The 12,510-nt window shown below is 44.8% G+C and overlaps 1 protein-coding gene across 1 annotated transcript; it reads right to left on the reverse strand.

Moving 5' to 3' along the window:
* Positions 1–11,629, reverse strand: UBR7 (ubiquitin protein ligase E3 component n-recognin 7). The gene is made up of 11 exons (XM_054161896.1): positions 10,937–11,629; positions 10,641–10,774; positions 9,826–9,886; positions 7,907–8,002; positions 6,766–6,819; positions 5,516–5,621; positions 4,150–4,334; positions 3,537–3,668; positions 2,995–3,157; positions 2,361–2,422; positions 1–1,590 (listed from the first exon to the last, which is right to left on the reverse strand). The coding sequence occupies exons 1-11, from the start codon at positions 11,579–11,581 to the stop codon at positions 1,498–1,500; spliced, it is 1,731 nt and encodes a 576-aa protein (XP_054017871.1). The 5' UTR covers positions 11,582–11,629; the 3' UTR covers positions 1–1,497.
* Between the last annotated feature and the right edge of the window lie 881 nt (positions 11,630–12,510).

Genomic DNA, 12,510 nt, shown 5'->3' on the forward strand with positions numbered 1-12,510 from the left:
TGTCCTCTGTTTAGCTGGATCATGGATGGAAACAAACTTATAGCAGCACTTCAAAAAACCAGGACAGTACAGATTGAACAGTTCTTTAATTTTGAGATAGTGGTGGTAGAGATGCAGTTACAACTCCTGGAACAGTTGCTACAAAAAAAAGAGCACATATGCTACCTGGAGTTAAAAGCAACTAGTCATTTGGCATTAAACAATCAGCTGAGCTGAGCCTCTACTCTAGAACTAGCTTTTGTAAATAAAGTGGTCAGGAACAATTAATAGAGATAAGGATAGAAGTCTGATACTCTTCTCAAGAGTTACTAACAGAAGCAGAATAGTACTCCATGGCAAAGAAATCTTCCAGGTTGCTAAAGCAGGAGTTTAAAAAATAGAACTTTCTTTAAGTATGTTTTGGGGGTTGAGGGCAAAGAAAACTAAAAACTACATTAGGCTCCAACCTTACAAAGAAGTCAGTACTTAATTGTAGCTAAGTATAGATTTGTAGAAGTCAGCAAAACCTATCTGGTTCTGTGATTACCACAGTGATTATAAAAAGAGGTTTGGTTTATATTGTAGCAAAACATGAGGATGCTGCAGTCTTTTCAGGGATGTTTGTGAAGTAGAATAATTTGTGGTAGACTATTTTCAAAAGCAAAGCACATTTAATTCCTAAAACCACCCTGCCCCTCCCTCTGCTGCTTAAGTTGCAGTTTAGTATCTCCTCCTAGATACTGTTTATATCCTAGTGAGTGGATAAAGTTCATGTGACAATTACTTGCATGTAAAACATCACTGTACATTATTAGAAACAAAGTTTTTGAATTTATAAAAACAGGTTCTTGTCAAGCCCAACCTATAAGTTCTCATTTTTTCACCTGCCCAGGGAGCACTTCCAGAGGGGAGAGCAAGCATGGGGAAGTGCAGCACTGATTCTTTCACCTGAGGTGACCCAAATGTTAGAATGCAATTTCATCCAACAGCCCTGGCCGCAATGCACATCTGCTTTACCCCTTCAGGACCTGTGCCTGCCTCAGTGCCATGAACGGACACTCACTTTGCGCTGGGCACTGTCACTACACCCCCAGCTGACATGGGGCCACGTAAAGCAGGTTACCAAAACATGCTGAGTGTGCACTGCCTGTGCTGCATGGAAGGAAGGGAAGAGGGTGGGCCGTACCCCCACCAGGTTTCAGTACAGTGACAGCTATAGGTACTAACAGTCAAACAGGTGACAGGCTTGAGGGCACACAGTGGCACCCTGTCCTTGTAATGAGCCATCCTCCCCCTTAAGACCAGCTTTCACAGCAAGGCCAAGTCTGTCAGTACTGAAATCCAAAAATGCAATGTACCTGTTAAGAACACAGTCACTACAAATGAAGTATGAGACAAAATTAAGACATTTCTTGGACAGCTGTATTTTGATGAGAAGTCAAATACTGAAGATGCCTCTTCTGTTTGCCAATGAATATTATTTTCCCAGTTGTGGTTTCAGATCCGAACCTTCTCAGTCTAACTACAGTAGTACTGCATCCTGTTAGTCCGTTGTCTTTTCCGTGACTGAAATTCTTCAAAGAAGTGCTGAATGTCTTCTCTTTTAACCACCTGGGGAAGCAATACAAAACCTGAGTCGTACAGGAATTCAATTAAACAATCCCTCTATTTTTCTCCTTGCATGCTTCCTGCATGTAACACACAAAGCATAGAAAAGTATCCTGAAACCTCTTCAATACAGCTGCCACAACAGCTTTCCTCTTGTACCCAAAGGAGATGATTAATACCAAATTCTATAATACAAGAATACAGAGAGATGAACTCCCCCAAGACAAAACAAGCACATGAAGCCAGGCTCCTGGTGGCATTTTTAATCAGTTTGGCCACTTGCTTCTATCATCAGAAAAATTAACATAAAGCAAGATGTTCACTAGCTCACATCAGACTCATTACAGTGCAAGTAAGAAGGGCCATTTAGCAAATAAGCCAACAAAATGTGTGTGCTAATTAATAGTAACAAGCAACTCCTCCAAGAAAACCACTGACAATATTTAGTCAGTCCTTGTTCTTCTAAGGGTTTAGATTAAGAAAATACAGAAAGATTAAGAGCTGCTTTCCCCAAATGAAGTTTCACTTGAGGAACTGCTCTCAGTACTTTACAGACAGAGCTGAAGCTCTCTCCCCTTTCTTAATGTCATTAAGGAAATGCAGCTTTTAAATTCCAGTCAATCATAAATTTCTACTGCAGTACCAGCAGCTCCAAGAGACAGGAAAAAAGTACTTTAACTATGTAACTATGGCATCATAGTATTCACCACCCACCCCTCAATGGTACTTTAAAACACATTTTCTAGCAATTGATTCTGCAAGTTGAGCCTTACCGTTCCCTCATCTGCAAATCTCCTGAGATAGTCAGTCAGTTCTGTCTTCAAATCATTGTATTCTGCATGGAAAAGTGAAGGTGAGGGAAAGAAAACAAACAAGAAAACAGACAGTATGAGTTTAACACTGGCTCAAGAAGACAACCTTTTTTACTTCCTCTTTCCTAAGGCAAATCCAGGTTTGAACAAGATTCTAAGTAATAATAAATTATAACAATAATGCTAGCAGGGAGCACACACTGCACCCCAGTTTCGTGTTGGCTGGCACTCCCCAAGACAACAGGAGAGTGCCCAAACAACACAACAGGGTAAGATAAATAAGCCAACAGCAGAAATGTAAATTAATGTTTAACTACTAATGTTACAAGAATTATCAATACAATATCTAAGTTAAATAGGGGAAAAGTTCTCACACCATCTGGTTCTCAATGTAAGCTGAAGATGTAAAATTGGGCCAGAGAGGACAGGCTTCTCCAGATAAACTCTGATTGTGGTGTGCAATCTGTCATACAATCATCTACATGTCACTTCAAGAACAACTTGATCCTGCACTGCAAGACCTGATCCTCATCTCTTGTGGGAAACTGTTCGCTTGAAGTGCTAAGCCAGACCATAGAGAAGAAGCTGTATTTACCACAGATGAGTTCTACTTGCTGGACTCTGTTCATGCTGTTAAGGGTGTCCATTAAAGGATCTCTCCTCTCTGTTTCTTGGTCACTGGTACCTTTATTTTCATAAGCCAAGACAGTGTCACATTCATCCGTCAGGAACTGCACCTCAAGCTCTGAATACATTTTCTGGAGAATGAAGTAAAATTTAATTCTAAACCTCTCAGATGAAGATGCTCTTGCCCAGTCCTTTCTGTGTTCAGTATCACAAACAATAGAAGTAGTAATGTAAATTTTTTATCCAGCATTTCAGACACCTCCCCACGACAACTTCCAAAGCAATACTGGATTTTAAGCAGCAAAGACAACACAAACATTTAGAAGCTCCTTCATGCTGTACTAATTCATTGTGTTTCTCTGTGTGGGGCAGGTGGGGTTTTTTAGGTGTTGATATGCAGAGTAAGAACAGTTACAACAGATTTTATTTACAACTTCCCCTCAAAGATTTTCTGGGAGACACTCCCTGCTTCCCCCCTGTCAATGATGGTAATGAACACAGAATACATACCAAACAGTCTTCACAGGTGCACAATTTGCTTCTCCAGTTCAACGGCCAAAAGGTGGCAGTATCTTTTTTGACAAAGGGCTTGCTTTGGAGTTCTTTCAGCTTGCAGACTGGCACCTCACTCTTAGCAACTACCTGAATTAAAATGAGTGTTTAGTACTCACTTCAAATGCACTGCATTCTTTCTAGCACATAATTTTCATTCTACAAGATCCTTCTTTTGCCTCAGATATGCTTATTTTTATACACAAACCTCTAGTGCTGCTGCAATGGCTGTAACCCTTCTTAAAAAATGGGAGAGGGACTATCATGCAAATGCAGCTGCAATGCGTAATAGCCCTCTACTAGAACAAACTTGGAGGTTACCTCAGGGTGACTGACAAGAAGGGATGGATCTAACCAGTCTGCACACAGACCCTTGTCACCCATCTCTACAATCATGTTCCGCAGCCTATACTGAGCTCCACAGAAACCACACATTTGAAGTGTCACTGACTGAAAACGTGGAAACAAACAAAGTGTTTGTCTTTGCTGAACCTATACACAAAGAAGTGGGCTTCACTTCATGTATCATCAGTATGAAAATGCACAGGGCAGGAAAGAAGGTGTGTTTTACCTCCAGACAGGCAGCCCCAGAGCTAGTAGATGGTTCATTAAACTGTTCAATTTGGTTTTCCTCCTTCATTTCCTGGTGTTCCACTCCACTTTCTGGTTTTATTTCTTTTTTCTGCTCTTCACTTTCTTCAACCTTCAGGACAATTCCTTCATCTTCAAGGGAGTTCACTTTGGTCAAAGCAGGAACTGGAAGATACATACCCAGACAAGTGAAAATACAGCGCCTGACAACATACAAGCTACCACAGACATTCCCTCTGCTTTACAGTGCAGCATCAAAGAGCACCTGGACCACCTCCATACACTGCAAGAGCTGGATATACTCTACTGCTGTCCAAAGATACAGTGACCTAGGTACAAAAAGAAACTGCTCCATCTTTAACTATAGTCTTCTTCACCTCTCATACTCCTGTTCTAAAATACTCTGCTTCCCAAAATCTAAGCCCTGAGAAGAAAAATGGTGCCACAGCTTGAGACAGCTCTGTACCAAAATGCTTGTCCTTGACACCCCTCAGTAACTATCAGAGGGTCAGTAGCTGTTGCATACCATTTTGCTGACTATGTCAGAGTCCCTCACGTTCTCCAGGTACACTTATGACAGGTTACCTTCACTAACCACTTCCTTATTTAAAACAAGGCTTCCTTTTGCTGTCGAGTTCAAATGCATATCCCATGACACAGCTGCTTAGGAGAAGGTAAACAAAAAAACCAAACCCCCATTCTGTGCTGTATTTGTATTGGAAGAGAACTCCAGGTAAACCAGCTTGGAATCCTTAAAATTACCATTGAAATTTCTGGTCTGTAAGAGATCAGTCTGCAGTTGATATAAGCAATATTTAGGAGACTACATGAAACCAGCTCTTTCCACTGAAATCAAGCCATCTACCCTTCTGATTCCACAGAGACCACACAGCAGAGTCCTGGTGTGACCACAGAGAACCCTTGTCCCGAGAACAGCCCCGATGCACTCAGAAGGTTTTACACGTTCAGTTCAGGTCAGTCAGTTATTCACTCTTTGCTACTCACTCAGCGCTTTGCCACACTGGTTTCCTTGGATGGCTCTCCAGTCCTTTGGTCCAGTTCAAAAATTAAGTTAAGACAAGTATGAAATTCATCCATCTGTACACTAGCACATCTTTGATACGAGAAACGGTGAGCACCATGGAAATAAGATTTAGGAACAAAAGCTGCATTTTATTTTTACAGAGCAGTTACTGCAGCCCCACACATTCCACTGCTGGAGGCAAATGTCCAGTGTAACAAATATCACTTCTCCAACCACTCAAACAGAATGATGTCATTAATCAACCAACTGTGAGAAACATCCTCTAACGAAACATTGCCTCAGCTACCTTGGTTCTCATTACCTGCTAATTGCGCCGCATAGGCCCACAGGAAATGGCAGTGTTTCATGCAGGCTTGGCACACCATCTCATGGAAGTCTCCGCTTTCAGGGGGAACTGTGCCAAGATGCTATCAATGAGGAACAAGCATGCAGAAGTGAGGCATTCACTGCAGATTAACAGACCCAACTCTAGCTTTAGAGGAAAAAAAACATCAAATGCTATCCTATTTTCAGCACAAGCACACGCTCCTGATAGCTTTCTACAATGATCATCAGAATAACTCAAGGACTGGAAAAAGCTGACACAAATTTCAGGGAAAAACTGAAACAATCACCTTTGTGACAGCCTTTTATGCCTCCAACATACCCAGAAATCTCAGTCCTGTCTTTATCTCGTTTCTAAACATTATTCTTCTGAACTGTCCTAAACACAGGACAGGTGAATATACCTATTGCACACTGCATGCTTAAACACTTAAATAACTTAAGATTAGCTCCTTACATCTAAGAGACTAAGTTTTCAGACTGCACTCAAGAAGAATTAAGTCCCAAAGCTCTCCATAAACTGGTGAGAAGTATTTAGGCAATTAGAAGCACTTAGCAGCTTTCTTTAGAAAAGCACACTTGCAGAGCTCACAATAGGCAGTGTAACAGTCTTCATACATCTATTTATACAAAAGAATCCTGTAGTTCATCTACAGAACCTATAATTGAAGCCAATCATCTTTATTTTTTGGCAATTCTTTGATCCTGCAACTTCAAACACGGAATTTCACTTGTGCCCTTCAGGGCACAAGAGGCTACATCCTTAATGCTTACACATTAAGGAAGGCACTCACTGAAGTGCTGAGCTGTTTTAAAAAGATTTCCCCAAAGTTCATAATTAGGTTTGTTCCTTGCCATTTAAAGGAATTACAGTTTAAAAAGCATTCTTCCAAATGAAGTGTTGGGGTAGTAAGCGAGAACTTCTTCTCATTGATTCTACTGATTAGAATTTCCCAGTTGACAGTTACAAAGTTAACATTTCATTCTGCAGTGCTAACCTTCCAAAAAGTAGAACTCTTCCTAGGATTCTGAGACTAGAGTGGACATCAACACAAGATTAAACTTTCAATATCCCTTTGTATAGGATGAAAAGACATACCTTGGAACTCAGAGAGTAATCTTTTGGGAACTAGAGCAAATCTTCCCAAGTAAGAATAACCACACAAAGTTAACTGGCGCTAACTTATTTCTATGCAAATGGTAATCCTACTGCTTGTATTTCCTTACCCTTCCATGGAACCAGTCTTCACAAACTATGCATTGGATCATCTCATCTGGAATCTAGATGAACAGTCATATTATTAGCACTATGGCAACCTCCAGAATCTTTCACAAGCCTCAAAGTGCAGGATTATGCAAAGCCTCCTCAAGTGAGTTGCATTTCCCTCCATCACTCACCTACAGGGAGCTGCCATTAATAAGCAGTTTCTGCTTCATTAGTCAGTTTGCTTCCCTGAAGTTCAACAGCATGTGTAATTTGTCATATTATCAAGAGTGCAGAAATTCCTGTTTATTTAGTTTTCCCAGTAGAGCAAGACATTCTCACACAAAGACCTGATAAAAGTTAACTCATTCTTGCTACATTTATTCCCATAAACAGAGATGCACAGGCAGGAAGCTTAGCAGAGGAGAGATGTTGATATTGATGACACCATCCGGCTTGGATTAGAATGCCAGAATCCCACCTGAGCTGCCCACAATGCAGCCCAGTACAGACTGCTTTGTCATGAAACAATTATCAACGATTACTTTAGAAATGTTTAGTTATTTCTGAACTTCAGAGGTGAGTTTATGAAATACTTCTCTGTATTTGAGAGACTTGTGCCTTCCTTGTTCTTTCAAACTCCCTAACTTCTATGACTACAAATGAAAGTGTCCCTGTGCAAACCCAGTGGAATATTTTAATACTTCAGAGAAAAAGTGTTTGAATTACTGTAGAGGAAAAGTCAGTGGTACAAGACAAACTCTACCCATCCTAGAAGCCTTGTCAGAGCACTGTTGCAGGCACAAAGCAGCAGGTTCTGGTCTCTCCTAACCCATGCAATGTGTTTATTCTGTATTTGCCACATCTCTCACAATAATGAAAAGCCACCCTCTAAGGGAACTCTCTAATTTTAGAGACAGAAAAGCAGATAAGAGTACAGTGTTTTGTCTCACCTGTCTTCAAGGCATAAAGATATTCTACTATTTAATAAAAACTGGTAAATACTTTACACAGCACATCACAACCAAAAGCAATATTGGAACATGAGATCTCTCAGAGTGGGCTTTTCCCTGCAGAGTAGCTCAGCGACCACGACCACCCTTTGCAGAGTGTTTCTTCATAAATACCATCTATACAGTTACTACTGGGTTTTGTATTTCTTACCTCATCTTCAGGATCAGGATAAGGTCTTTTACAAGTACAGTATAATCCATAGAAATTGTCATTATACTTATTTCCTGAATTCACCTTGCCCTTTTCCTAGGAGGGAAGGAAAATCACAGAGAAATGTCTCAAGAGACAATGCAATGAAACACAGAAGACATGACATACAATCTAGAAAATTTCCATTCCTGTTCCACTTTTAATTCACAGTATCACAGAATATCTGCTTAGACATCAAAGATCATCCAGTTCAGCTTTCAATCCAGCACTGAAGGGTCAACACTAAACCATGTCCCCAAGCTCCAGTTATGGTGACTCCACCACTGCCCTGGGCAGACCATTTCAATGTTTGATAACGCTCTCTGTGAATAAATATTTCCTAACATGCAGCCTAAAACTCCCCTGGAGCAGCTTTTAACCATTTCCTCTAGTCCTGTCATCAAGGAGAAGAGGCTGCCCCCTCCTGGCTCCAATTTAGGTAGTTGTAGAGTGATGAGGTCTCCCCTCTGCCTCTTCTTCTCTAGACTGCACAATAGCTTGAAGACCCAAAAGAAAGTTATTATCCAGGCACCTATGCTATGCAGTGAGCAGCAGATAGGGCATGTGAGGAAGACTGAAGTTCAAAAGGAAAGAGGAAAAGCAGTCTTTCTACCTTTGCAACAAATGGTAACTGTGGTGCTTGTCAAGCTACTGCTAATCTAAAACAGCACCAGAGTTTTGATAACTAAGCACACCTGTCTGCTGCCATTACAGCAACATCTGTAGACTGACTATGCACCTGCTCCTCCATCTGTTTTCAAACATCCATAATGTGATTCCAACCCAACTTTATTTAATCTGAGCTTCCACTAAATTCATATCATACAAGCCTCAGTCTACAGGAGAAGATTATCTAAATTATAAGATATGCTGAATGAAATTCAATTACAGGTAGGTGCTTTATAACAAACGAGACAACTAATACAGCTGCAAGCAGAGGGCTTCAACACTGCACATAGTCACAGGCTAAGGCCACCACAGACCCCTGCAGAAACGGCTGTGACCATTTATGATGTTACTAGAAAATGCTTTCCACTGCTGTCTTGACAAAGGAAGAAGAGATGATGTGAGCACCGTGCACCCATGAAGTCAGCCAGGTTAACAGATACTCAGTGTCACTTAACCTGCGCCACTGATTTTGTTGATGCTGAAGAATAAACAACCATGTGATTCAATTCATTGACTCAAACAGGAAAGAGTAACATCTTTTAAAGTATCACAGACATCTAAGGATCACTGCTCAGCAGCCTTAGGGTGACTAGCTCTGGATCTGGAACTATGCTGGAACACAATGGGCACGTTCTGCATTTGGAGTGTTATTACCCTAGGAGTAGCACTGCAGCCACGTCAAGCAGATTCCTGTTGCTCCTTCCCAGAAGATTGTAAGTCAAAAATACCCAGGAGTATGAGAGCACAGGAGGCTTAATACTGTAAAAACCTATCCCATCAGTAGGCTCTGGTTACAACTTCCTAAAACTTATTAGGGCACTAGCTCCAAAGGGAGGAAGGGCAGGCAGCTGTCCCTTTGACAGTAGCACAAGTTTAAATTTCCTTAATACAACCACAAACCTGCACCCCAAACACTTCTCCTGAAGTCAGCTTAAAGCTCATGAGGTGTACTAGTGCAGGCACCACAAACACATTTCTGGCATTACAGTGACTGTGGACGCAGGACCACCGCATTCTTGGCTAACAAGGATCAAACATTCATTTCCCTTTGGGCCCTCAACAGTTTCATCTCCCGTTTTAGTACTCCCATCTTGTTTAACTTTCTGGAAAAGAAGAGGCACTGCATGAGTCAACACTGGTTGAGGCAAGGCACCAACCTCCCACTACTGTTATTTTGGTTCTACACATATGAAACCCGTGTCTGAACTTACTGGGAGTAACTTGCACTGCAGATTTTTGAACTTGCTATTTCCACAGTCACAGCGGAAGTTCCTGGAAAGAAAAATACAGCATTTCATGGGTTTTATTAACTGAAAACACATTGGATTTTCTGTTCAATAGCACTTCTCAGCAGTTTATTAGGAGCCACAAAAATATTTTTGCTGCTATTTAAACAATAGCAGCTGTCAGAACTCACCAAAGGGCCTTACAGCCTTACCCTCTCATGCTGTTCCTGGCAGGTCTCAGCTAAAACCACCATTTGCAACAATTCTTTGCTGGGAGGCTGCAATGGTACAGCCAACTCTGGGCCTTGCAACTACCGCACTCAAAAACGCAAGCAAAAACCGGTGTGGTTTGGTTTTGAAGGCTGGATCTGCAAAAGTGATTATGCTCGTGCGCTTCCTACTCAGACACATAGAGCTGTCAGTTATGGTTGGTGGGCCAGGTAAACGGGGACACATGGGTACCTCTGTGAGCTGAGCAGCTCTGCTGGGAGCAGTGCACCTTCTATGAGTCACACACCAGGACGCCGTCCTACCTCACTGAAATGCACTACACCCCAAGCCAGCTCAACACACAATGAGCCCTCCCGCAGGGAACCGCGGCATTCCCAGCCTGCTGACCATACCCGCGTTTGGCCCCGCGGCGGCCGAAGGCGCGCTGGGGACCGGGCACTGCCACGGCGAGGCCTCGAGGCCGCTGCCCCGCAAGCGCGCGAGGCTCGAGCCGCCGCCCCCGCCCGCCACCCGCGCGCACGCTCTGCCCGCCGCTCCTCCCACCCGCACCGCCCCGCACCGCCCCGCACCTCTTGGTGTAGAGCTCGAAGAGGCGGTGGGTACCGTGGCACTCGTAGCTGCAGGCAAGGCAGATCCCCGCCGGCTCCTCGCCGGGCGGCGTGCAGGTGCTGCAGGCGTACAGCGCCTGCCTCTTCACGGCACCCTGCGGGGTGACACCAGCGCGGGTTACAGGTGGGCCGGCAAGGGAGGGGTCCCGGACCCTGGTAGCCCCGCCCCAAAGCCCTCGGCTCCGCCTCCAGACCCCCTGGCTGCTCCTGGCTCCGCGCCCCGCCCCGCCCCCCGCGGCGCCGGGCCCCGCCCCCACCTGCGAGTAGCTGCAGCGCTCGTGGTCGCTGCCCCCCAGTACAGCTCGCGCCTCCTTCTCGAGCTCCTCGTTCTCCGCCAGCACCTCCGCCAAGGAAACCACTGGCTCCTCCGCGCCGCCCCCGCAGCCGCTCCCCGGCTCAGCACCCTCCGCCGCCGCCTCCATCGCTGGAACGCGAGGCCGAGCGAGTGGAGGCGGGAAACACACGGCCGAGGCGCCAGAGGGCGCCACGGCGGAAGCGGAACTGCGCGTCTCACGTGACCGGGGCCGTGCGTCACAGAGGGAGCCCGCGCAGCAGGCTGGCGGCGTGCACGTAAGGGGGGCGGGGCCGGGTCGGCGGCGGCGCGATGGAGCTGGTGGCGGAGCTAAGGGGCCGCGACGGGCAAACGCGATCGGTGCGGGTACCGTGCCCGGCGGTGGAGGGTGAGGGCGGCCAGCTGCGCGGTGTGCGGCAGGGCCTGGTCGAGTTGCAGCAACGAGTAGTGGAGCTGCTGGCGCCCTTGGTTCAGGAAGAGAGAGAGGCGGCGGCCGGCGGCGGGAAACAAGGTGAGTGGCGGGAGGGACAGCCGGCAGTGAGGCGGGCAGAAGTGCGGCGAGGGAGGTTCTGCCAGCCTCGGGGCGCCGCACGCACCACGGACTGCTCATCTGCGCCCCGCTTGAACCCTGGCAGGTAGTGTCGAGGATGACGACGACGATGACGAGGAGGATGAAGGCGAAGACGAAAACAGTATCGACACGAATGCGAGCGCAGATGGGCCTCCTCCAAAGAGGACTAAAGTTCAGCAGCCCTGACGGTGGCGCGAGCGATGGAGTTTGGGCCTAGAAAGGGCCATTCCAGCTGTACCTGCTGCAAGTGTCCCCTGGGCGGGGGTAGGCCGCTCTGCCCAGTCAGGCGTCTGCGCCTCTTCTGCTCGTGTTTCGAAAGTGGAACGTCGATTCCGAGCCTCCTTTCATGTGGAAGCCTTAACGAACGGACGTACGTTGGCGTTAACAGCGTCTTGCTTACAGGGTATCTATGTTACGCTGAGAAGAATTTCTAGTAAACTCGTCGGCAAATATAAAATTGTTCTCACAAATCTTCTGACCACTTCCTTTTTATGACTTCCCAAGTCTTAGTATTTCTTTGTATGACTTAAACCAGATTTAAAAAATAAGGTAATATAATATGGATTGCTGTATCAAATGTGATCTTAAAATGGTACAACTTCTGTTTTTATGGAGAGAAAGCAATATAAGACCACTAAATTAAAAACCAGGTGTAGGACTGGGCACAGTCCTGCGCAGTCCTACAAGACTCCTGTACAGTCCTACAATAAAAGATTGGCTTTGCCTGTCTTTGAGAGGTTTATTTCAGTCATCCATCAAGCAAGTATTTTCCTAGGAAGGGTCAGAGATAAAGTAGATGTAAAGAACTGGGAATCTTTGTTTTCAAAAATGCCTGGTTTTGTAACAGCCAGGAAGGTAACAAGTCAGCCTGACTTTGATCATTATCTTTAATATTCCACTGCTGTGTCTCCTAAGCCTATAAGGGGTGTTCCCCTCTTTTTTTTTCATGCAGCAATTTTGATACTTCC

The sequence above is a fragment of the Dryobates pubescens genome, chromosome 5 (assembly GCF_014839835.1).
Source record: "Dryobates pubescens isolate bDryPub1 chromosome 5, bDryPub1.pri, whole genome shotgun sequence".
Lineage (NCBI taxonomy): Eukaryota > Metazoa > Chordata > Aves > Piciformes > Picidae > Dryobates > Dryobates pubescens.

Coding starts and splice junctions, on each gene's coding strand:
- UBR7 (XM_054161896.1), bottom strand. CDS start 11,581: ATGAGCAGTCCGTGGTGCGTGCGGCGCCCCGAGGCTGGCAGAACCTCC. Junction 9,887..10,640: donor TTCGAGCTCTACACCAAGAG/GTGCGGGGCGGT, acceptor TTTTCTTTCCAG/GAACTTCCGCTGTGACTGTG. Junction 3,158..3,536: donor GCACCTGTGAAGACTGTTTG/GTATGTATTCTG, acceptor TTCATTCTCCAG/AAAATGTATTCAGAGCTTGA.